Genomic DNA, 23,250 nt, shown 5'->3' with positions numbered 1-23,250 from the left:
CTCGAGAGCTGAGTCAGTGCCAAGGGCCCCCTTGAACTCAATCTAAGCTTCAGATTAGCGCCATCTACAATCAGAACCGTAGCAACAAGAGAGCGCAGAAAGGTTGAGCGTATCGTGCGGCCACCTCCAATCGCCGCAGCAGGCACGTTCAGCTGGGCCCAGCCAAACTTAGAGGGGAAGGAAGAGAGAGAGAGAGAGAGAGAGAGAGCGAGATAGACTCGCGCGTGAGGCTCGAGCAGAGAGGGTGCCACAATTTGGCGTGGTGGACCCTTTTTTTGCTCGAGTACACTCCCGCCGTGCTTGGCGGATAAGGCAGGGTGGCGGAACGGAGCTTCCCGCGCTCGCCGGTGCGCCCGCTCAACAGCGAGGTTCGGCTGTCCCAGAACCGCAACCGCCTCGCCTCGCCTCGCCTCGCCCCGCCCTGGCCCACCTCGCTTCTTCCAAATAGAGGAAGCCCTCGCACGCGAGTGGTGGCTGGCCCTCCTCCCTTTCTCCTCCAGGCACCGCCCTCGTTCCTCCATACAACTCGGTCCGCCATCAGCCTTTCCCTCTCTCCAACCAAACACTTCTGACTCTGTCCTCAACACCGACCCTTGGATCCGGCCTGTCAAGTCCTCCAGCTGCACGCTGCTGGACGCTCAGCGTAGCATGGCCGCCGTCGCACCGCCCCGTCATGCGCCTCTCGCCATGACCACCGCCGCTTCATCCTCCTACAGCACAGCGCCGCTGCCATCGCTACCCAGCACCGACGCAGCCTCGCAGCCCCCACGCCCACTGCTCCGTCCATCGCAGCCCCAGTCGGACGAACCTCGCCACCCCATCAAGCGCAAATGGCGCTCGCTCGTCAACTTCTTTGCGCTCCCTATCCGCGCCTACTACCTCGAACCGCCCGGAGAGGCCTACCGCGCAGAGCTCCGCGCAAGGAGAGCCAACATGTGGGACGAGAACGGCCTCCAGTACAACGTTTGGCCGTGTCCCGCGTACACTGATCAGGTGGGCGACGACGAGATGGTGCTCTTCAAAGCCCAAGAAGAGGCCGAAGCCATCGCCGCAGCGCACGCCCAGGCCATCAGGAGGGACCAGCAAGCACACGCCCAAGAAGAAACCGACGACTCGAGCGAGGATGACGACGAGGAGCGCGCGCAACAACCAGCGGCCACGTCGTCGTTGTGGCCTCAGACACCACCAGAAGGCGAGCCAATGCGCGCATTCGGCATGCCTTTTGCGGAACCTTCGCCGCGCTACGAGCGCAGCGATCCGCTCGCTGTTGCCACATCTCCGACTCGCCGGCGTGTCCGAACAGCGAGCAATGATGCACTCACCACACCGGGATTTGCCAACGGCATCACCATGTCGCGCCACACTTCGACTCCGCTCTGCGCCTCCTCTCCTGCACCAGGAGCTGCGGCGTCGTTCTTGTCGCGCAGATCGCGCGCGCAGTCGAGCGCAACTCGTCCTTCCACCAGCGCTACAGCGCGCACCATCTCCGAGCCACTCAGCTGGACGCTGGTGCGCTCCCAGTACTCGTACCCCAAACGCGGCCTCACCGCTCAGCAGCTCTCCTTCCTCAGCTCCGTAGAGAGCCTCGGCCGATTCGGCGTGCCTCTTTCCGCCGCCCCCTCAGCAGCCCCTTCCCCAGCATACGAACACAGCCCCTCCGCTACAGATTACGGCTTTCCCATCGTCAACTCCCGTACATGACCTCTCAACGCTACCTTCAGTCTCGTTTCTTCCACATCTTGTCATCGCATGCATCCTCTTCCCGTTCTCTTTGTCGCATCTCCGCATGTCTCTGATCCTCGTTGCGCTCTATTCAATCTCACACTTTCGCAATTCGCTCTTGACTGCACATCTTTGGTCTCGGGGTATAACTAAGTGAAGAGCTAGAAGATGCGACCGGAGCCTCTGCAGCGGTAGCATGTCTCGTCTCCGAACCAGAAGCTTTCCGTCATGCCTCGGCCTCCGCACTCGAAGCACAGGCGGCCACCGATGCGCGGGTCGCCAGGCATCACCACCAGCGCTCCAGGCGGTGGAGGGCGTGCACCGTAATACGCCTGCGCAGGCTGCACCGACACGTACGGATTCGGCCCGCCCGGATTGGATGCAAATCCACCGACAAATCCTCCAGGCGGCCCAGGATGCGCGCCATACCCGTATCCGCCCGGAACACCATGCGGGGGACCATGAGGAGGACCATGCGGAGGACGGGGTGGGGGTGGAGATCCTGCATGACCCGGGGGTGGCATAGGTGGAGGCACGTACTGCGATGGCAGCCGCTCGTTGGACGAGACATTGCTCGCATCCTGGTAGTTGGGCGGTACATCCGACATGCGTCCTCCCTCCGTCTCGGCATCCATCGTCGGCGTAGTGGGCGTGCGCGGTGGTCTCGCCGCTGCTGATACAGGTGCAGGTGCATGCGAGGGTGGAGCGTATCCTCCATATCCACCATACGCTTGCGCGGGAGGCGGAGGTCGACCACCCGCACCCGGGTATCCTCCCGGCACATGCCCATGGCTTGGCCGTGGCGGCATGCTCGGTGGTCCAGCAAGCACGGGCAGAGGCTTCTGAAAGTTGCTCGTGGCGTCGTTGAGACCCACCGAATAGCTCATGGCCGAGGTGTACGTCTTGCCGTACTTGTCCCAGCAGCTCTTGTGCGCATTGTTCGGGTCGCCGTGCTTGTACCCCGTATCGTGGCATTTGGGACATCCAGGCCAGTTGCACGGATACACGAGCAGCTTGCCCTTCCGCAGCAGCGGCTGCCCCGGAGTCGGCACTGTCGTGGGGCGATACGAGTCGTTCGGACGCACACTGCTCGGCCGCTGGCTGGACGAAGACGAAGAGGATGGCGGAGGACCCACAGGCGGCGTGTACACCGACGGCGAGGCGAGCGGCGGCGACAGAGGAGTTGCGTTGGACGAATGCCGCGAATGCCGCGAGTGATGCGATTCGATACTCGGTCGGCTTGGCTCGGCCACACTCGGCGTCACTGGAGGCGATACCGTGCTCGGCGCAGCATAGGTTCTGGGCGGGAGTGCAGGTGTTGACGAAGCGGCCGCACTAGTAGACGCTGCTCCGCCTGTAGGCTGAGGCGAGACGGCGTTCAAGAACGGATTTGTGCTGGATGTTGGCTGCGTCGAGCTACCCGTCGCGGAAGAAGCGGCGTGGACGCTGGGCCTCTGCTCCTCTGGTGCGAGGAATGGATTGTGCGACGCACTTGCGGCATTCGACGTGCTTTGCGTAGACACCACGCTGGCAGCACCCGCGCCAGTGCTGACATCATCAGAAGGCGCTGCAGCTGCCGAGCCGGTAGCTGTGTTGGTCGGTGGTGGAGCGGAAGATGGCGGGGCGTGGGCTGATGCTTCGAGCGGCTCGTAAGGCGGCGGAGGCTCGTCCGGGAGCGGATCCAGATCTGGCTCGTTGCGAGACATGACGCCCACAGCTGTCGTGCAGAGATGCTGCGCTGCGTAGGATGGGATGGTGGTGGACGGCAACTGCCTTGTGTAGATCGATATCCGCACTCGCAACCGTTGGACTGTGCACCGGCTCAGCAGCACAGCCTGCAGGCGGCTCTTGGCACGGCAGAGCTCTCGGTCGCAGCTTCCGAACCGCAATTTCCGCACATGTGGAGATTCCGCCCAAAAAAATACGGATCTCGGGCAAAGGGTCCGAGCTGAGCCTGTTCTCGCCAAGTCTTCTTCTAGCTCCCTTTCCACCTTCACGGAAGCCTGATCAGCCATCATAGCCAACGCTGGCTTCTTGATAGAAGCCTCCCAATTGCCTTCAGGCTGCATATTCGAACAGCCGATCGCTTCCGGAGTCAAATCCGACGACACTGCCGCCATGTCGGTCACCCTCCACACCACTCTCGGTGACATCAAGGTAAGTGCCTCAATCTCTTCTCTGTACCCTCAGTCGTACGTGGCCTGATCCAGCTCCTCAAATTGTTTGCGATATTTGTTCAGGTCGAGGTCTTCTGCGAGACCACTCCGCGAGCGGCCGAAAACTTCCTCGGCCACTGTGCAGCCGGCACGTACGACGATGTCAAGTGGCACCGCAACATCAAGACGTTCATGATCCAGACTGGCGATCCCACTGGCACAGGCAAGGGCGGCCAATCCATATGGGGCAAGCCATTTGCGGATGAGATCCGCTCCACGCTCAAGTTCGACCGCAGGGGCATAGTCGCTTGCGCCAATGCCGGTCCCGATACCAACAAGTCCCAGTTCTTCATCACGTACGCCAAGCATCCTCATCTGGACGGCAAGTACACCATCATAGGCAAGGTCATCGACGGCGCCGAAGACGGTGGGACTCTCGATGCCATGGAGGCGGTCCCTGTCGACGCCAAGAACAGGCCCACCACCGAGATCCGCATGACTGGCGTCACCATTCACGCCAACCCGCTCGCCCTCAAGTCAATAGGCAAGTGAAGCGGAAGAGAAGTTCAAACGAGTGAATGTGTCTACAAGAGAAGAGCCTCTACAAGCTGTCACCAGTGAAAGAGCGACTAGGCGAAACAAATCGACTAGGCGAAACAAATCGACGCTGCCCGCACAAGATTAACTGCGAAGAGCGGCAGCGCTAGGGAACAGAAATCGACATCAGATGTGCGCAGCGGTGCCAGCCGCTACGCCATTGCCGAATCCGTTGGTTCCGAAGCCCGTCGTTCCAGCTTGGTCGGGCGCCACGTTCTGCGCCGAAGGAGCAACGTAACCGACGCCTCCGTCCTGAACTACTTGGGCTGTGCCACCAGCAGCAGCGCTCGCTCCCGTGCCCGTAGCGGCGGTGCCCGCGCCTGCCGCTGGCATCGATGCGGCACGCTGCTGAAGCCACGCCAAATACTCTGGATCCAAGTGGATCTGACCTCGGTCGTCCACCACCATCCACGGATACTGCTTAAGGAACTGCGTCTTCGGGATAGGCTGCGACCAGCCCTGAGGAAGCACCCACGTTGCTTGATCACAAACGAGACAAGCGTCCAACACGGATCAGTCACTACATCGTTTGGTACGATCGCGATCCATCGCGCCGAGACATCCTACTTACGATTGCGGCAGAGGCCCTTCTCGGTCGCGTGCGTGTGGCCGAGCATATTGTCGATGAAGTTGCGCTTTCGCAGATTCTTCTGCAGCATCTGTCCCGTAGCCGGGTCGACGGGCACGAGGCGACCCGTATCCGTGCAAAAGTAGTTGTGCGTGAAATGGCCCAGGTACAGGTCCTTGAGCTCTCCGCCCAGGTTGCGCTTGTCCATCGCCTTGTCTCCGAATGGAAGCGCACCCCGTTGATGCAGCGCCAGGCTGCTCTCGACAAGACTCAGAGCCAAGAGAAGGGCGACTAGAATGCAAGAGTCTTTGATCATCTTCAATCGGACCGTGGCAGCGGTCGGGTCGAAGCGAGCGTGATGGTGGTAGAGTGTCGGCAGCTTGGTGCCATCGAGAGCATAAGCCTATTGCGAACGCAGGCGGTAATGAGATCGCTGAACCCACCACGGTACAATCAAGCACCCACTCAGTGCCTTCATTGTGCCCTCATCCCCTTCACATTCACGCTCCCTGCAAAGCGGTGCCCTTTGGTGGGGACAAGTGCAACTTCATACCAGCAACCGGGCCCGATGTGCCGATCATCTTGACAGCATATCTGTAATCGGGTCACTGCGACTCGATTTTTTTTGGTGGGCGTCATCGGAAGAAGAAAGGGACACCGGAGTGGAGGCAGCGGCTGCAGAAAAAGGCTGTCTTACTGAAGCTGCTGGGCCTCTCTCTCCCTTTGTTCCGCACCACCTCGACAAGGGTCACCATGTTCCGCTAAGATACCGCGCCCTTGAGGCGACGTTCCGACTACTTCATACAAGGCTCTACTCATCCAAGATGTCGCTACCGTCTTGCATAGTGTCGGCATCCCGACGAAGCGCACCACTCCTTCTACGGAACCAAGCTGCCAGATGGTCTCTCGGCGTAAAGTCTGGACCAATCCTGGAAGCAAGATGCATTGCATCGTCGAGCCGTAGCAGTGCACAGGTTCAGGACGAAGTCAAGCAGAGCCAACCGGAAATCTCGAAGCTGTCGTCCGAGGCAGACGAGCCCAAGCTTGGCAAGCGCGCACGAAAGGCCGTCCGCGCACGCCAACGCAAGCATGAGGAACGCGTGATTCGCGAGGCCAGAAACAGGGCCAGGGCCGAGAAGCGTGCAGAGAAGGCACGAACAGCGACTGCCCCCAACCACGATGCTGGTACCTCTTCTTGGTCAACATCACCAATAATCAAGGTCAGGCACGTGCTGCCCGACAAAGAAGCGCCCAAGTCGCCGGCACAAGCAGATGCATCGCGAGAATGGAGACATCAGGCGAGATCTGGGGACATTTCGACACCAACGCAAGGCTGGAATGGCACGCTCTTCAGCAGCCACATCTCTGCGCTTCTCAGAGGATTCGGCACGTTGCCAAATACCCCGCCCGTCCAAGCAGTCACACCTGCTGATCAGGATGCGCAGCCGCAGCGCGAGAGCACTCCCACAATAGCACAGGACGATGGCGCGCCAAAATCAACGTCCGAAGCGCCGAGTACAGGTCCGCCAAGGATGACCAAGTCGGAGCGCATGGAGTCGCAGGCGCGCGTCATCTTCCGCGCCATCCGCGATGCGCGCGAGCGCGGCATAGTCGACGAGGACGAGTCCTTCTTCTACCCATACCCCGAGGGCGTACCACCCAAAGACCAACACGGCAAAGATACGGTGTGGCTCAATCTCGGCGCCGATCCGGAAGCATGGGGTCGCGAGATTCCGACTGTCAAAGATCGGTGGCTAGAGGTGCTTTCGCTCGGCCTCACCAAGGAGATCACCCCGCAATCCCAGATAAGACGTCCCATGGGCGCAGAAGAAGAGGCAGATGCAGCCGATCAACTCGCGGCGCAGGATCCACTCGCATTTGAGGATCTTGTCGAGGACTACGACTTGGAAGATCACGAGCGACTGGAGCAGCTCGGCGATTCGATTGTCAACATGTCGTCGCGCCTGTTGGCGTATCAGTCGTTCCCGGACGTCAACGAGGGCTCTTTGACGAGGCTGTCCAACTATCCGACGCAAAACAACTTTCTCGCTCTGCTGTTCCAGGAGTGCGGCCTGGCAGCCAGGCGCGACGAGCTGCGTGACGAGCTGCGAGGGGCGCCCGAAGCCGATGGCCAAGACGCCGGAGATGGGCGCCCCAACGACACGGCGGTCAAGATGGCAGCAAAGGCGCTCGAGGGTGCGGAAGAGAACGAGCAGCTGCCGTCACTAATCAAGCGCGATGCCGACATGTTTGAAGCGTACGCGGCGGCCGTATTCCTCAGCCACGGAAACGACTTCAACGTGGTGCATGCATGGCTCAGTCACCTCTTCCGGCCGTTCCAGGACCAGGCGTATCGATTCATGGTGCAGCGCAGCGAGGCGCTCGCCAGGCTGCAGGCAGCACGTGCTGCCGCCGCCAACGCTGCGCCCTCATCACCGCTCTCGTTCCTCACTCGGGGCTCGCTAACGCCGTCTTCGACCAACATTGCAGCCGACGGGTTGGGGATCAAATCGGCCTCGGTCGATCCGTCATCAGTATCGTTGGCTTCGCTGTTCCCGGACCTGATGCGGACGGAGAAGTCGACGCCCATCCCGACGTACGCGCTGCAGGGAGGCAGCGAGGCATTCATCACTGACGAGTTCCTCACGGTCGCAGCGCGCGCGCGCAGGCAGAGGGAAGAACGTCTGCGCGAAGAGCTGCGGCTGCAGGACCAGCGCGAGCTCATGAACATGGGCTGGTTCCGCAAGGGCTTCCTCAACCTCAGCAAGGGCTTCCGGCAGTACGTGATGGGCAAGGACGTGGCGCGCGAGGAGGAGCTGCGCATGCGCGAGCGCATCAACCAGCAGCGTGGGCTCGGCGAAAAGGACCGAGAGCGCCTGCGCGCGCGCGAACGCAACAACGCCGGCATCTCGATCAAGAGCACGGGCAGCAAGACGCGCACGAAGATCACCGGCATTCAAGAGCATGTTTCGTTCAGGAAGGAGTGATTGCAATACTGATACCGTCTTAGAGTCGGTGCTGCGTGGTGAGGGTGCGTAAAGCCGCACTTGGCTTGTGTGGAGAGAGCCGTGGTGGTGACCGCCAAATCCGACTGTCGTGGTGAGGGCGCGCCAACGGCTGTGAATTGGACGCCTGGATTTCCCCCGCATTTTGGACCGAGCGGCCGATGTGGGCCGTGCTGCCGACCGACTGAGTGGATGGGGTCTGTGAGCGAAGGAAGAAGTGTCGACTGCCTGATCCGATCTTCCATCCTCTCGACGCTGACCTCTGTACTTTGGCGATCACGATGCTTCCCTCTGCACGACTTGCTTTCCGCCACACGCTGCGCCGCAGCACCGCCTCGTCCCCCGCGGGCGGGGTGCACGACCGCAGCAAGACGATCGGCTTCATCGGACTCGGCGCCATGGGCAAGGAGATGGCCAACAATCTGCTCACCAAGACGATGGCTGCCAACTCGGATCCTGCGGTGACGTTTGTGGTGCACGATACTTTCGAGCAGTCCATCACGCGCTTTCTCACCGCCAACACCTCGCTGCATCCGAAGCGCAACATCATCGCCGCCTCTTCGCCGGCTGGAATCGCCAAGCTGTCGGGGACGATTGTGACCATGCTGCCGTCGTCGCCGCAGGTGGAGCAGGTGTACACGCAGGAGAACGGCATCCTGGAGGGACTCGAGTCGCACGCCTCTTCCAACGACCCGCAGGCTTCGACGCTGTGCATTGACTGCACCACGCTCGATCCCGCTGTTGCTGTTGAAACCGCGGCCAAGATCAAGAACGCCAACTCGCACGGTGTGTTTGACATGATCGACGCACCCGTCTCTGGCGGTGTTGTCGGTGCAAATGCCGGCACACTCAGCTTTATGGTTGGTTCCGATTCCACCGAGTCGTTCCAGCGCGCCGAGCCGTACCTGAGTCTCATGGGCTCTCGCACCATCCACTGCGGTAAGAACGGCAACGGTCTCATCGCCAAGATCGCCAACAATCTGCTGCTTGGTATCTCGATGCTCGGTGTGACCGAGGCGATGCTGCTGGGCACTGCGCACGGTCTGCCACCCTCCGTACTGGCAGGGATCATCAACACGTCGACGGGCAAATGCTGGTCGTCTGAAGTCAACAACCCCTGCCCCGGAGCACTCGAGGGCACAAAGTACTCGCCTCCCGCCGACCGAGACTACGAAGGCGGTTTCGCAGCACGTCTCATGGCAAAGGACCTCAAACTCGCCATGAACACCGCCAAGCTCGAAGGCGTTCCTACGCCGCTCGGACAACTCACCGCAAGCATCTACGAGGCGCTTGGTGGAAACGACGAGTACATGAACAAAGATTTTGCCGTCGCTTTCAAGGCGCTCCAGGCTGCTGTTGGCCGCGAAGAGTTCCGTCAGGGCCGCGAAAAGGTCTAACTCCAGCTGACACTATATTTCACGCTCCACAACACGCTATCCGCCTCCACATGCCGAGTTCAACGTAATCCCACGCGCACCATCTTCGTGTCTCAGGCCGGCGACTCAAAGCTCACAACAGATGTCACAGGCTGAGGAAACGTGGCTGGTATATCCGCCGGGCCTGTACATATGGCTCCGGGCGAAATGTCTGATTAGTATAAGTGGTGTAGAGGGTATGCAAGATGCAGACGGTACAAGTACATAGAAAGCGCGATGCGCTGTATCGGGTGGGTATCATAGGTCACAACGACTAGCGCCAGCGCTCAGAAGCGTCGGAGCGAGAGGCCGGTCTCGGCGGCCTGGTTGAAGTAGGCCTGGAGCTCGGATTGGCGCTGGAGCTCTTCGTCGTGCTCCTGCCTTGCAGTGCGCTGAACAAGGGCATCGTAGTCCGAGACCTTGGTCACCTGGCGCGAGATGGCGGGCGAGGTGTTGGCGGACGAAGCCGCCGAAACCGGGTGGAGCGAGGCAAAGCCATGCGAGGTGAACGAGGAGCGACGCGAGCTAGCCGGAGTGGAGAAGGCCGAGTCGGAGCCGGTGTGGCTGTCCTTGCGGCGCTTGTTGAGCGAGGTCCTGCGCTTGAACACCTTGAGGAAATCGAGGTGGAGCGAAGAGGACGAGTGCGACCCAGAGGATGCAGATGCAGCAGCCGAGTGCGATGTGCCGGCGATAGGTGCGGCGACGTCGTCCGAGTCTTGCGTCAGGGTCTGAAGCATGGCGTGGCCGTGCACATCGGCGCGGCGGCGCGAATGCGAATGCGAGCGCGACGCGGTGGGATGATGAGAAGAGCTGGCGTGGTTGTGACGATATGTGGAGCCTGCATGTGCTGTTGGCAGGAGGAAGACGGGCGAGAGCGATGGCGAGGCGGTGGCCCCCATGACGGGCGACGACGGTGCGGACGAGCGCACCTCCTCCTCGTAGAGATCGCTGAAGGTGAGGTATTGGTAGGGCATGGTGTCCATGTGTCGATGAGGAAAGCTGTGGTGATGAAAGATGCGCGTTGTAGCGACGGCGAATGCGGGGAAGGTTATATATGTGCCGGGCAGTGGTGCTGCTGAGGTGGAGCGGTGCTGTAAAGCTGGTGGAAGCGTGGCAGGTGTAGAGGGTTATGCGGGGTCCGTGACTCGGGAATGGCGTGCAAACGTCACTGTGGCGCTGCGTTGCGAGAAGTGCGTGACTGTGCTAAGGTGTGTATGGTAAGGAAGATGAAAGGAGCGAGTCATGGGAGCGAGGAGATAGTAGGCGATGCTCAGTCGGCGCGGCGCTTAGCGGAAGGTGTGATAGCCGTTGGGTGACGTGCCGGCAAAAAAGAAAAAGAAAAAGCCGTCGAGTGAAAGGGGCTCTTGAAGATTCCTCCGGCCCTTACCGCCGAAAGGGTCGCCCAAGCGATGATCAACACTGCTGCTGCCGTTCAAAGGGTCTTGGCCGGCTTTCTCAGCAGCTCAGCTCAGCGCCCGGAAAAAGAAAAGGCAAAACCCGAAATTCTGTGTTCGGTGAAATTCGTGCTTAACTCAGGTGGGTACGCACGCGTGTGCCAAGCCGTCTAAGCGTCCATGACACTCTGGCTCTGACTAGGCCAGCTTGACTCGAATCCACGGAGGTGCAACGCGTCGCCACACACACTCCTACTGCAAAGCGCGACCGCTTTGATCCCGAAATCATGCCCGAAATCGCGTCCGATCCAGTGGCCGCTCCGGACATACTGGGCTCCACTCAGCCGGTCCCGCTGGGACCGGTCGCCAAATTGAAGGAAAAAGTCCGAGGCGTGCCACCCACCTCGTCATCGCCCTTTTGCTCAACATCCGGCCTCCGCGGAAGTGGATTGCCGCACCATCGCCACCGATACGCACGGAATGTTACGAGCCACTGTAACTTGTCGCACGGGATGCAGACTGGCAGAACAGCTTGTATCGGCCCAAATGAGATGAAAGCGCCAATCCAACAATGGGCATGCTATCGATGAGGCTGTGGGTGGGTGCGGCGCATGCAGGTCGGCGATTTGCGAAACTTTGCCTTCATCCCTGCAGCTGCCAGGGCGGCGCGTGCTGCACTGCCGATTCTTTCCGATGCTCGGCGCGGATCGCGTTCACGCCTATTCGACCTAACAATCGGTACTTTGACCGGCTAATCGTTGCAACTCGACCGGCGGCAACGAGTCTCGGGGCTTAGCGCCGAAGCCTCGCTTGCGACTCTGGCCTCGACCGGCTCGCCGGCACACTTTACTTCCGTGGACCGGAGCTCCAGCTGTAGTAGCCTAGCGTGGGTGGTAACGTCATATGATGCTTCAAGTGTGTTGCTCAAAAGTTGTCTTGAGTCGTGATTGTCATTGCGGGGTGGTGAATCGAAGGATCCTTTGAAAGCTCGATTCGCTGCGAATATTTTCCGATGTGTTAGGCCTTTGGCCTCAAAATTCGGGTGTCAGACCATACCGCTTCAACAGATTGCTTGATTTTGCAAAGCAAGACGAGCCAGCCCATTCTTCTCAACCTGCTCACCTCCCGAGCCCGTCTGCTCTGATGATCAAGGCAACATCGGAAAGCTGCGCAGCCATCGGATTTGGAGGTAGCTCTTTCGACTGAAGGAAGCCCGTGGAGAGCACTTCTGGCGTGCAGTGGAATGCTCAACGTAGGCAACGACCACTGTGCAGGTCAGGTGATCCAGTGCATGGAACATCGATGTCTGCTTTTCTTCCCAGCGGGCTTCCAGTGGCGAACCTCTGCGGCTTGACCAATCAGCGGCAAAGCAGTGAAGAGCCGCGAGACAGCTCGAAATGACCTCGGCTCGAGATCTGCTAGCTTTTCGTGGCTTATCAGATTAGTGCAAATCGACCACCAAGCCCACGCAGAGCCGAGACTTGCCGCATGTCCGCTTTCTCCTCTGGAGAAGGCGCAGTCTTGTGACTCATGCACGAGACAGTGCGGGTGAAAGTGTGGTTGAAAGTTAACTGGGCACGGACGGTGCGGCGACCTGCATGCCAAGTCATCGAGCCAGCTTGCGGCCAATCAGATCCCTCGGCTTGCGGTTGGGCGGCGCTCTACCAGCTGAAAAAGCGAAGTAGCGCTTCCTCTCTCTCGCACGCAAACGCGCTGCAGGCGCTGCGAGTGGGCAGAGAGCGGCAGCAAGCCGGGCAAACCGACAGGCGCGGGACTGTCGTCGGCTCTAATCTGATAAAGAAAAATCGGCTCTCGCAGGGACCCTCGCGGATTCAACGGCTCTGCACCAGTCTGCGTCTAGCCAGTCCGAAATTCGCTTCCCTGCTGGGCTTCCGCACGGTGCTCAGTCTAAGTGCCGCTGCCGCGTTCGCCCCGACCAACTGACTCGGTCCACCCCATCTCAGCCTGACTCTTGGCATTCATCCATCATCCCCAGACCTCATCTTTCTTCAAACTTCCGTAGCCGTCATCATTGCCGCTGCTCTTACCTCAGGCGACCCCTCTCGTCACACTCGCATGTGCGCGCGCATCACTCAAAATATCGGGTCGTAACAGCTTGCGCGTGCGGAGCCCATCCAGCCCCGATTCAAGCTTTCTCTGCTTGCGTAGTCGACCATTTTCACTCCAACAAGATCCAGCTGAGCTCGAGTGGATCCTTGACACCATGTCATCAGCATCCACGGCACCTCTTCTGCCTTCTCCCGGCCCATCGTCTGCTTCCATCTCGTCACCTAGAAGCGTCGCGCCGAGGCTTGCTTCGTCGCCCTCGTCTTCTTCCCTTTCCTCCATCAAGTCCGCGCAGCCCAGGAGTCATAGCTCGCGGATCGAGCCCTCCCCTCTAGCTCCTGCTGGTCAACCGCTCAGAGCTGCTCCGTCCGCTCCTGCAACGTCGTCGCAACCGCCAGTCAAGCGCAAACTGTCATCATCGAATCCGAGCCTGGCAGCTGCTTCGATTGCCCCTGCGGCCACAGCGGCTCCTTCGGTTCCCATAATTAAGAAGGACTCCAGCGGTCCACTCGTTCAGCCATCCAAAGAATGGGTCCTCCCTGCTCGCGCAAAGCCCGGTCGCAAGCCATCCGAGACCGAGCCCCTCACTAAACGCAAGGCCCAAAATCGCGCTTCACAGCGCGCTTTTCGAGAGCGCAAGCAGTCCTACCTCGCAGACCTTGAAGCAAAGGTCGCCGCTTACGAAGCGGCCGAGATCGACCGCAGCGTCGAGATTCAAAAGGTCGCCCAGAAGCTCAGCTCGGAAAACGATGCTCTCAAAAAGGAGCTTGCCGTCTGGAGGGACAAGTATGCGCAGCTTGAGAAGCTCCTCATGCACATCCGTGCAACCGGAAGAGTTCCTAACGTTGTGCCCAGCGTCAAGTCCGGACCTGGCTGTAAGGCTCCCGCACACGAGAAACCAGCCGTCGTTCCGAAGCGAGGCGTTCTCGTCGCGCCCGGGACCAAGCCCAGCAAGGACAAAGACCGTAGCGCCGGCGGCGTCCGCTTCGCCGAAGAATCGCCGTCTCAACAGGCGCAATCCTCTGCCGCAGAGTCCACGGCTGCTTCTATTCCGCTTCGTCGCCGACCCTCTGCCACTTCTTCTGCTTCTCCTCAGGTCGATTCGTCAGCAGTGTCTGCCACTTCCCCAACAAGCACGTCTGCAAGCTCAGCTTCCGCATCTGGCTCTTTTCAGGTGCATATCGAGAAGTCGGCTGTGATCGCATCGGTACCTATGCCAAAAGGCGTCAAGCCGCCACTCTGGTCGTTCGAACAGCCCCAGCCATCTTCGTCATCCGTCGGCCACGACGGCAAGTCGGAGAAGACATCTTCGCTCTCCTCGCCCTCGTTGCTTCCTGAAGGCAAGCACCTATCGGTCGACGGCGGGTGTGGATTCTGCACCGAGGCCTCACCCTGTGTGTGTGCAGACGACTTTTTGGATCTCCCCTCGGACTCGCAGCCGTCGCACATTGCCGTTGCAAGCGATGTCCCGTCAGCCATCCCCCTGCCCAAGCACTCGAACGCCTCGACTTCCTCTTCCAGCCCATCTGCCACAAGTACGGCGAGGAGAATGAGCATCGGCTCGCTCACCCACGCGAAGGATGTCAACCTTGACCAGCGCAAGCGGGGAGCCAGCAAGCTGTGGTATACTGTCAATCAGCCAGACTCGCCTCCCCGGGCACCCACCACAGATGGTACCGCTGCTCCGCTCAAGATTCGACGACCGACATCCGCGTCGAAAGCTGGAAAGAAGCTGTGGGCCCTGGCTCCTGCCGTCGAGCCGGTGTGCACGGGCGACCCAAGCACTTGTGGCGCTTGTCAGACTGATCCCGGTCTCGCTGCGTTCTGCGAGGCCGTGACAACTGCTGCGTCTGCACCTTCATCATCAACTTCCACTCCTCCTCCGAGCGGCGTTTCGGCTTCACCCACACGCCCGAGTATGCTTCGCTCCGGTACGACGGGTCGACTTGGTCCATCGTCTGTATATGCTTCCACGGCGCAAACGGGCGGCGAGACGATTCCGTCGGCGTGGCGCCAGATCCGCTCGCACCCGCGATTCGCACAGTGGCAGGGCGGACTGGACCTTCTCGCCGAAGTGGTGAGCAAGCGCAGCGGAAATGTGCGCTCGCCTCTCCTCTCCAATCGTTCGCGCGAAGATTCGGTAGAGTTTGAACCACCGACTTCGACGACGGCGACGACTTCGATGGCGACTAGCAACGATCGTGCCACGTCCAAGCCACTTCTCCTGCACACGGCCTCTGATACTACCATCCATGCTCCGTCGCCTGTCAAGCGCGAGCAACGCGAGCAGGATGGAGAGAGCAGAGACGCCAAGCGGAGACGCATTGTTGTCGACAGAGAGGCTGTGCAGGAAGCACTCGCGCTCCTCGACGCTGGCACTGCTGCTCAACCCCGCGTCGGTCCTGCTGGCGTAGCGACATCGCCAAAGGATGAGCCGTGTCCCTGCCCCTGGAGGCCAGGAGACAAACACTCACATTAAGCCATTTGTATCTCGTCCGACTATCGCTTGCATTCAGCCTGTATCGTAGCATGCTTGTCAATGTGATCTTGATCGTGTCCAGGTATCGTAGCCGTGCTGGTCTTTGCCCGTCTCCTTCCGCTCACATCATTGCTCCGAGTGATCGCGCTGCAGTCATTTTATCAAAGGTACATCGATTGGAAAAGAGGGTAAGGAACGTGTATGAGCGAGGGCTGACCGCCAAGAGTTGGGAGAGGGATCTGAAGAATCGTTGGTGTCTAGACTCGAGCTCTAAAGACACTATATTTTGATGAATGTGGGAGAAGGATGAAGGTAGCTTCTTGACTGCTTGCGACCAAGACGACCGGGCCTACTGCCTTTGTCGAGATGTGCGGGCTGCAGAACTAGTCTCGCTGTCGCGTCCCCTCTTGATAGTCGACTCTCCGATGGTAAGATCTTCCCACAGCTGCTTGGCTCTCTGTGCGCCGCTCGAGGTGTGACGAGGCGCGACGGGATCGTTGACTTCGGATGCCACTCGTCGTGAAGCCTTGATCTCGAGCTTCCGGAGCCCGTTGGTGAGGCTGGCGATTCCATCCTCCTCAGCGCTCGTGCCTTCTCTGACGACCTTCTCGAATCCGGGTCCAAGCGGTACCGGTACCGCGGCAACCATGGAGAATGTACAGGCCACCAGGGCAGAGAAGAACAAGATCTGGAACGCCTTCATGATGATTGGCTTGGATGGAATGGACGAGAAAGAGCCTGAAGGAGCTCGAAAGGGAGGTGGGCCGCAGGTTATATACAGCACTGCCTCGGCCGGCTCCGATCGATACGCCATGCATGGGCGGCAAAAGGGCGGATGCTGAGATGCGACCCACAACAGAGATGCCTGCGGTGCAAAACCGGAGCGGAGTGGGTCGACCGCAGGAACTTCGCATGCTTGTGGGAAAAGACGTTCGTCTGCTAACCCACCCAGCGCAGATGCGATCACAAAGCAACTGCCGGCCTGGGAAGATGGAAGCCCACCATGAACGTATCCCACCAGCTCAGGCGACAGTCGTGGGAAGCAGCGGAACTGTGCTTCTCACTGCAATTACGTGACCAAAGGCATGGCTGGTCCCTTGTCCTGCAAGGGACGGCTTTCAATTGCGATTGTATGGCAGGTCATATGTAGAAAGAGTGTCGGCAGTGTGATCGACTCTCAGGAGGAGAAGTCCCGGCTCGATGGGTCTGTGGTTGTGCTTGACGTGTCCGTCTTTGCCGTGAGATACGGAGGAGAGGGGGTCTCGTACTCCATGATGGTGTACACCCGCGGCTTCGGCTCTCGGGCTGGCTTGGTACGAATTTTTGGCAGAGTGACCAGATCAAACTCGAGCTCGTCGACCTTGTTTGTGAACGGAGCTGGCGGAAATTGGTAGGCGAACTGATGAGGGGCTCTGGGCAGCTGCAGCGGGGTGAGACGTTGTCTCAGCGCCTCGAGGGTCTTCTTGCTAGCCTCCTCTGCTATGGTCTCTGGCAGCATCGGCGCGGCTGCAGCTCGGGACGCGGCAAGAAGGAGCGTTGTCCACATGACTACGATGACTCGGAAAGGGTGCTTCATTGTGGGTCTGTTGAAAGAAAAGGAGGACAATGGTGGAAGCAAGGTGGGATGAAAGGTGGGTGCGTTGCCCTCTTCGTGTGAGCGCAGCTTCTTTTATATGCTCACCCCGCCAAGGCGATGCAAGCCTCAATCGAAAGGGTTGAACCGGCAACCAATGGTGGACATCGCCGAGATAAAGTGAGAAAAGAGGCCGGCAACATTAAGCTTTATGATTCATATCCGTACATGCACACGATCTCGTGTGGACACACGATCTCATTGGATCAAGAAAGATGGTGGCACCGTATCGACATCACATGCGCATTTTCAATGCAGGCTGGTGCACCCACCTAATGCGCTCTCTTAGCTTCGAAAAGCAGAAGAGGCCGCGTATATCGTGCATCACATGTCATACCGTATGACAATGCGAAGAACACTTCTATTCAGGGTCGAAATCCGATGTCATGGTCCCACTGCTTTGCTCGTGTGACGACCTGACGACCTGCAGCTGCTGCAATGCTGGACCAAGTCGAGCGGCGTCGCCATCGCTACGGAAAAAAACATATTGTGTTAGACCATCACTGTGACGCCACCGGACTTCAAAAAAAAAGAGCTGGTGATCCGGGCGACAGAAGTGCGGTGCTTCGGGAAGCACGGCAAGCGACTTCGGCTCAGCAGAAGCGTGTCGGACGAGAAACGAGAATCCCAGGAACGCCGCGCGCTGGAAATGCCGGCAAGACAAGCTGTCGGCCGCGCTGGTTGACGTATGCGGGTTCCCATGCACCCCACACTCGGCCTCGCCTTCCCCACACGACACCGACTCGCCCTGCCCGGCAACGCGACACCGGGCTGGTGGCTCATGTGGCTGTCATCCAGGCTGTATCGCTCGGAACGAGGTGGCGCGGGTCACAATGGCTCGTTCAGGGACTTCGACCCGCTCTGCGTCCTTACGACCGGCAGATAAGCCGAGCCGCGCTCGATCTCATTACCGCGCTCCACCACGGCTTGCACAAACCTTGAGTTACCGCGGCTCCGGCTGCAGCACCCTCGTTGGCAGTGTTTGAGTGAACGACCTTCGAAGAGAGCTTCATCTCACAGCCACGGCGGGACGTGTCAGCTGGTTGCGCTTTCCTGCAAAGTACAAATACGCGACCCGCCCATCCGGCGCATTCGTCCTGCCCCTCGCTCCGATGCCCTGACTGAGCTTCTCAGACCTGCCCCACGACCACCCGTTCGTACAACGATACCCAGGCCAGCCCCACAGTCCTTCATCAACATGTCGTCGGCCCTGAAGTTCCGCTCGGATGAAAGCTCCGTTGTGGGCAGCGTCGTTCGAATCATCTCGGCACCCTTGCACGGCTTATCAATTCCGACGCAGCTCCTTCTGGCCACTGTTGCGCTCTCCACGGCGTACATGGTGTACAATGTGCTCCTCTGCCCACTCGCACGCTATCCAGGACCTCTCTCCGCAAGACTCGGCATTCCCTTTTGGCGCTTCTGGCACACGCTACAAGGCGACTACGCTCCGGCCCTCTACGCGCTCCACCAACAGCACGGCCATGTGGTGCGCATCGGCCCCACCCACCTTTCTTTCTCGGACCCGTCGGCAATGAACTCGATTTACAGCCTCTCGGACGGCGTTTCGAGCAAGTTCCGCAAGTCCGACTTCTACCGCTCCTTCCAGGTGTTCAAATCGCACCCCTCGATCTTCAGTGAGCGCGACCCGCATCAGCACAGCAAGCGACGCCGCGCTGTCGCCAGCGCGTACAGCATGAACAGCCTCGTCAAGCTCGAAGAGTATGTCGAGGACGTATCGGAGCTTCTGCTCAAACGCCTCGATGAGCTTGTCGAGACTCAGGCGGTCACTGCCGACACACTCGAGGGCGGACAGGATGCGGTCAAGACGCGACCGGTACGCATCGATCCTTGGTTCCACTACTTTGCCATGGACGTGGTCGGCGAGCTGGCGTTTGGCCAGTCGTTCAATCTGCTGCACCGAGGAAAGGATGACGAGCGCTTCTTGACGGGCGTGCTCAACCTATCGCAGTGGGGCGCGGCTGCTGGCTGTCTCCCTTGGCTCTCTTCGTGGATTCTGTGGCTCTTTCCGCGCGTGACTGGTCAGCCCGGTGGCAGTGTGATCGGCGACAAGACCACTTCGCGCATCGCAACGCGCTATGCAGAGGTCGAGGAGAACGGCGGCATGCCATCCAGACCAGACATGCTCACCAAGTTCATGGAGGCGCGCGACCCGGACACCAAGCAGAAGTACACCATGAAGCAGGTGCTCTTTTCGGCATCCTCGGTCATGTCGGCTGGATCCGACACCACCGCCACCTCGCTCACCATCTTCTTTGGCTACCTGCTCGACAACCCACGATGCTACGAAAAGCTGCGTCGGGAAATCAACGAGGCTCTCGAAGCTGGTGCGCTCTCGACACCGGTCAAGTACGCCAAGGGTGCGCAGATGGAATACCTGCAGGCCTGTATCAAGGAGGCACTTCGACTCTCGCCACCCATCTCGATGGATCTTCCGCGTTACGTGCCTGCCGGTGGTGCTGTGATCGGTCGCAGCCCCCACCCAATTCCCGCAGGCACAACGGTGGGAATTAGCCCCTACGTTTTGCACCGCCACACGGAAGCGTTCGGTGCGGACGCCGAGGTGTTCCGTCCTGAACGCTGGCTCGAAGGCGGCGAGGAAGGCAGAAAGGCGATGGAGCGCTTCAACATGACCTTTGGCGGCGGATCACGGGCATGCATCGGCAAGAACATCAGTCTCATGGAACTGTCCAAGGTGATTCCGGAGATCCTGTTGCGATACGACCTCAAGAAGCCTGCAGTCAGCCCGCACACGCAAGCAGGCGAGTCCAAGCAGAAACAGCCCTCGTTCCAGGGAAGGAGCTGCTGGTTCCTCGAAGCACATGTAAGTCCACAGCCTTTCACTCACGCCTTGACACCAAGATCACGCAGCTGACATCTGCATCTCTTCAACAGAACCTTTTCGTTGAACTCGTACCGCGCAACGCAATCTGAGCACTGGCAAAGAAGCTCTTAATACAGGCAAACGGGCTCTAACGTTACTTTGTTTGGCACATTGCAATTCTGACGATGTCGACACCCTTGAATTCTCGAAGAGACAGATCTGACATTGTTTGGAGGCACATGAAGCTTTGCCTGAAGTGTGATTGTACGGTGGGCAGTGACGGGAGATCTCGCTCAGAACATGTGCGTCAGGACTCTGCCACTCTTGTCCAGAACGTAAGCGGTGTACGACTCGCCGTTCTTGACGACGAGGCGTCCCTGGTTTTCGAGCTTGGTCCAAAGGTCTGGAATGCGCGCGCTCTTCGCGTCGACAACGTCGGCAGTCTGGATGACTTCTTGGAACTTGGGTGTCCTGTAGCCGCGCAACCAGCCCCAGAAGCCACTAGGCCTCTTGCGCCTCGAGAACGACGGACCGAGGGTCAGCGCCTTCTCCACCGGGTCCATCGGGTACCTCCGGTTGTCTGCTCGCATCAGCATAGACCAAATGCCACCCTGAGCGTTAGCAGCCCTCACTTTTCCGCCCTTGGACACTGCCAGGAAAATCTTGTCTCCAGGTGCGCCGTCGGCCGAAGCTGGGACGTAGAATTTGCCAAAGTCCTGAAGCGCCTGCTTGGACCGCGCGATCGCGGTGGGGTCGCCAGTGGGGAAGAACACAGGATAGCCTTGGTAGAACATTACGTCCGCGTAATACGGCCCCCTCGCCGCACGAGCCAGAGGCTTCAGCGTGGGATCCTCCTTGTATGTCTGGGTGTAGTACTCGATCTGACTCGGCCTCCAGTTGACATCACGCTTCGCCAAGTGGCGTCCGGCGCCGCTGAATACACGGACGAGAACCTCGCCTTCTTCATTGAGCTTGTAGCCGATGATCGAGCCGGTGTCGGGATTGTGCAGCTTGAGCATGTGATGCTGGGCGAGCTGGGCACGTGCTTGTCGGATGTCGATCTCGTTCGTGTTGAGGGTGATTGCATTTTCTCGCACCTCTTGCCAAGTAAAGTAGGCTTCGCTTGGAGTGCGTCGCCGAGCCGGCGCGAATGGGGCGCCGAAAGCAAGCTTCTTGGCGAGGTCGCCATGCGCCTCTCCGAAATGACGCGCCTGATAGAGGCGGTTGAGCACCGCTTCTTTCTCCTCCGTGACCTTTTGGCCGTTGGCAAGGCGACGGAAGGCTGGAATCGGTTCATCGCGGCTGCGGACCGGGTCGCCGACGATCCAGAACGAACCGTGGTCGACCAAGGCCTGTCGCGCCATGGCGACCTTGCCTTCGCGTGCCAGGAACACGGGAGTGCGACCGTAGTGAAGGGTGTCGGCGTAGTACGCGTCGAGTAAGCCTGAGGGCGTGGGTTGGGGGCGCGGGTTCCGCGTGAAGAGGTACTCGTAGTAGTCGATCGTATCACTCCACGGGTTTCCGCCTGCACGCTTTTGCAGAGACTTTCGATGATCTGCAAGATGGCCAAGTGCCTCGGGACCATGATTGCCAGAAGCAATACGTCCAGCGTCCGAGCCTGACGAGTTAGGTGAAACGGCGGTAGAAAGGGCAGCCCAGCAGCCAATGGCCAAGGTCGCCCGCAACCAGGGCGAAAACAGCATGTTGAAGAGCGGTAATAACGAAAGGAATGGGTGCGGACTTGTTTGATCAGTGGCTGGGATGAGCGCCCTTCGCAACAACGCTTCTATATATGCATACCCTGCATCGAGCCACGGCTCGCTTGCTCCGGGTGGAACCAGCAGCTTGGGCAAGATGAACAAGACCAGTACCAACAAGATATCTTGGTCCGACCCACTTGTGGGTGAGAAAAGGGCGGGTTCCGGCAAAGAATCAACCCACCCCCAAGGAACCCCTCAGGGCATCAATGATTCAATCTTTTGTCCGCCTGCCCTTAATCAACCCACTTCATGCGCGCTCCGCCCTTCTCGGCACCCACTTTTCGCAAACCTTTGTGCAGAGCCACTCTCGCCCATGATGGTGGGAATGTCACGCAATTCGATGTCTCTGTGTACGATGAGAGGCAAGTGGACCTGCCGGAAGCAACTTGTGATGAACGTTGAGGAGCCTGCGGTACGGTATGCGAGGATCGAACCGCGGCTCGGATGCAATGTGCGATGCAATCAAGCGGCTGCCACCCGCTTGGTTGGCAAGAATGAGCAATGAGATCGCTCGAACCAGGTCATGCGAACCTTATCGCGTTTATAGGACGTGTTTGAGGACGTTGCCTGCCTTATCGAGGGCATACGCTACCGAGCTCTCACGGTTCATGACAACGAGCCGCCTTTTGTGATTGAGCAGTCTCCAGACCTGCGCAACGTCGGCCGTACTTCCATCTACGTGATCCCACAGCGCGGCGTCCTTGACGTTCGGAGTCCTGTATCCAAAGACCAAATTCCTTAGGCTGCTCATCCTGCTGCGCGGAGCGAATCCTGGACCGAGTTCGATCATCTTGGCGACGCGGTTTTCCTCGGAAACGACGGACATTTTGCGCGCAAAGTGTTGCAAGATGGCCTCCTTGGGCGCGACAGTGACGAGACCGGTCTTGTCGACCAGCAGGATCTCGGTGTTGGTCGGATGCTTTCGCGAGCTTGCCGAGACGAAGAAACTGCCGAAATCACAAAGCGCCTGTTGTTCTCGCTGCAGGGCTGTGGGGTCCGTGCTGGGGAAGAAGACCGGAATGCCCCGGTAGAACAGCACGTCTGCGTAGTATTGGCCTCGACGAACGAAGGGAAGTGGCTTCAGCTTCGGGTCGGGCTTGAAGTGGCGGACGTAGTACGCGATGTGGTCCGGCTGGGAGCGCTCTTTGCTCCGCTCCGTAAGCTGCGGCGTTTCTTCGCTCGACAAGGCCCGCTTCTGTGCAGGGCGCAAGAGAGACAAGCTGCGTTTCTCCAGGGCGCCACCGAGCTCGAGGGCCTGCGACGGCTGATTCGGAGGCTGGGCGAAGTAATTTCCCCTGCCGGCGGTAATGGGAAGGGCGGCTGCAGAGAGGGCTATGCAGCTGATAGCAGCCAAGGCGGGTCGGAGACAGCGATGAAAGAGCATGGTGCCGGGGACAAGGGATGAAAGAAAGTGGCTTGCTTGGATGATCCGATGTGTGTCATTGGGACGCTATATGTAGGGCGAGGATGCGCTGGTTGCGACACTTCTTACCATCAGCGGGTCGTCGATTAGGAATGGATTTGATGAGGTCGTCGACAGCCGAAGAACCCTGAGCTTATGATATGCCATGTTGAGGGCCTGACGGCCAACGAACGCAAGTGCATTATCAAC

General features: G+C 59.4%; 11 protein-coding genes across 11 annotated transcripts; 6 read left to right on the top strand and 5 right to left on the bottom strand.

The window, feature by feature from the left end:
• Window positions 1–648: 648 nt before the first annotated feature.
• Window positions 649–1,701, top strand: PAN0_008d3501 (uncharacterized protein; the record flags this gene model as incomplete). Its single annotated transcript, XM_014801002.1, has 1 exon — window positions 649–1,701. One exon carries the CDS (start codon window positions 649–651, stop codon window positions 1,699–1,701), a length of 1,053 nt encoding a protein of 350 aa, XP_014656488.1.
• A 182-nt stretch (window positions 1,702–1,883) lies between these two features.
• Window positions 1,884–3,428, bottom strand: PAN0_008c3500 (uncharacterized protein; the record flags this gene model as incomplete). The annotated part of the gene is made up of 1 exon (XM_014801001.1): window positions 1,884–3,428. One exon carries the CDS (start codon window positions 3,426–3,428, stop codon window positions 1,884–1,886), a length of 1,545 nt encoding a protein of 514 aa, XP_014656487.1.
• Window positions 3,429–3,840: 412 nt separating this feature from the next.
• PAN0_008d3499 (peptidyl-prolyl cis-trans isomerase-like 3) lies at window positions 3,841–4,430 on the top strand (the record flags this gene model as incomplete). The annotated part of the gene is made up of 2 exons (XM_014801000.1): window positions 3,841–3,879; window positions 3,963–4,430. The coding sequence occupies 2 exons, from the start codon at window positions 3,841–3,843 to the stop codon at window positions 4,428–4,430; spliced, it is 507 nt and encodes a 168-aa protein (XP_014656486.1).
• Window positions 4,431–4,601: 171 nt separating this feature from the next.
• PAN0_008c3498 (uncharacterized protein) lies at window positions 4,602–5,359 on the bottom strand (the record flags this gene model as incomplete). The annotated part of the gene is made up of 2 exons (XM_014800999.1): window positions 4,602–4,954; window positions 5,047–5,359. The coding sequence occupies 2 exons, from the start codon at window positions 5,357–5,359 to the stop codon at window positions 4,602–4,604; spliced, it is 666 nt and encodes a 221-aa protein (XP_014656485.1).
• Window positions 5,360–5,867: 508 nt separating this feature from the next.
• On the top strand, window positions 5,868–8,030 carry PAN0_008d3497 (uncharacterized protein; the record flags this gene model as incomplete). The annotated part of the gene is made up of 1 exon (XM_014800998.1): window positions 5,868–8,030. The coding sequence occupies one exon, from the start codon at window positions 5,868–5,870 to the stop codon at window positions 8,028–8,030; it is 2,163 nt and encodes a 720-aa protein (XP_014656484.1).
• A 299-nt stretch (window positions 8,031–8,329) lies between these two features.
• On the top strand, window positions 8,330–9,445 carry PAN0_008d3496 (3-hydroxyisobutyrate dehydrogenase; the record flags this gene model as incomplete). Its single annotated transcript, XM_014800997.1, has 1 exon — window positions 8,330–9,445. The coding sequence occupies one exon, from the start codon at window positions 8,330–8,332 to the stop codon at window positions 9,443–9,445; it is 1,116 nt and encodes a 371-aa protein (XP_014656483.1).
• Window positions 9,446–9,750: 305 nt separating this feature from the next.
• Window positions 9,751–10,446, bottom strand: PAN0_008c3495 (uncharacterized protein; the record flags this gene model as incomplete). Its single annotated transcript, XM_014800996.1, has 1 exon — window positions 9,751–10,446. The coding sequence occupies one exon, from the start codon at window positions 10,444–10,446 to the stop codon at window positions 9,751–9,753; it is 696 nt and encodes a 231-aa protein (XP_014656482.1).
• A 2,635-nt stretch (window positions 10,447–13,081) lies between these two features.
• Window positions 13,082–15,403, top strand: PAN0_008d3494 (uncharacterized protein; the record flags this gene model as incomplete). The annotated part of the gene is made up of 1 exon (XM_014800995.1): window positions 13,082–15,403. The coding sequence occupies one exon, from the start codon at window positions 13,082–13,084 to the stop codon at window positions 15,401–15,403; it is 2,322 nt and encodes a 773-aa protein (XP_014656481.1).
• Window positions 15,404–15,752: 349 nt separating this feature from the next.
• Window positions 15,753–16,979, bottom strand: PAN0_008c3493 (uncharacterized protein; the record flags this gene model as incomplete). Its single annotated transcript, XM_014800994.1, has 3 exons — window positions 15,753–16,268; window positions 16,406–16,466; window positions 16,627–16,979. The coding sequence occupies 3 exons, from the start codon at window positions 16,977–16,979 to the stop codon at window positions 15,753–15,755; spliced, it is 930 nt and encodes a 309-aa protein (XP_014656480.1).
• A 1,255-nt stretch (window positions 16,980–18,234) lies between these two features.
• On the top strand, window positions 18,235–19,988 carry PAN0_008d3492 (cytochrome P450; the record flags this gene model as incomplete). Its single annotated transcript, XM_014800993.1, has 2 exons — window positions 18,235–19,878; window positions 19,950–19,988. 2 exons carry the CDS (start codon window positions 18,235–18,237, stop codon window positions 19,986–19,988), a joined length of 1,683 nt encoding a protein of 560 aa, XP_014656479.1.
• A 183-nt stretch (window positions 19,989–20,171) lies between these two features.
• PAN0_008c3491 (uncharacterized protein) lies at window positions 20,172–23,022 on the bottom strand (the record flags this gene model as incomplete). Its single annotated transcript, XM_014800992.1, has 4 exons — window positions 20,172–21,774; window positions 21,928–21,984; window positions 22,073–22,169; window positions 22,308–23,022. The coding sequence occupies 4 exons, from the start codon at window positions 23,020–23,022 to the stop codon at window positions 20,172–20,174; spliced, it is 2,472 nt and encodes an 823-aa protein (XP_014656478.1).
• Between the last annotated feature and the right edge of the window lie 228 nt (window positions 23,023–23,250).

Source organism: Moesziomyces antarcticus (genome assembly GCF_000747765.1).
Source record: "Moesziomyces antarcticus DNA, scaffold: scaffold_v10008, strain JCM 10317, whole genome shotgun sequence".
NCBI lineage: Eukaryota > Fungi > Basidiomycota > Ustilaginomycetes > Ustilaginales > Ustilaginaceae > Moesziomyces > Moesziomyces antarcticus.
This window is presented reverse-complemented; position numbering and strand designations above follow the sequence as displayed.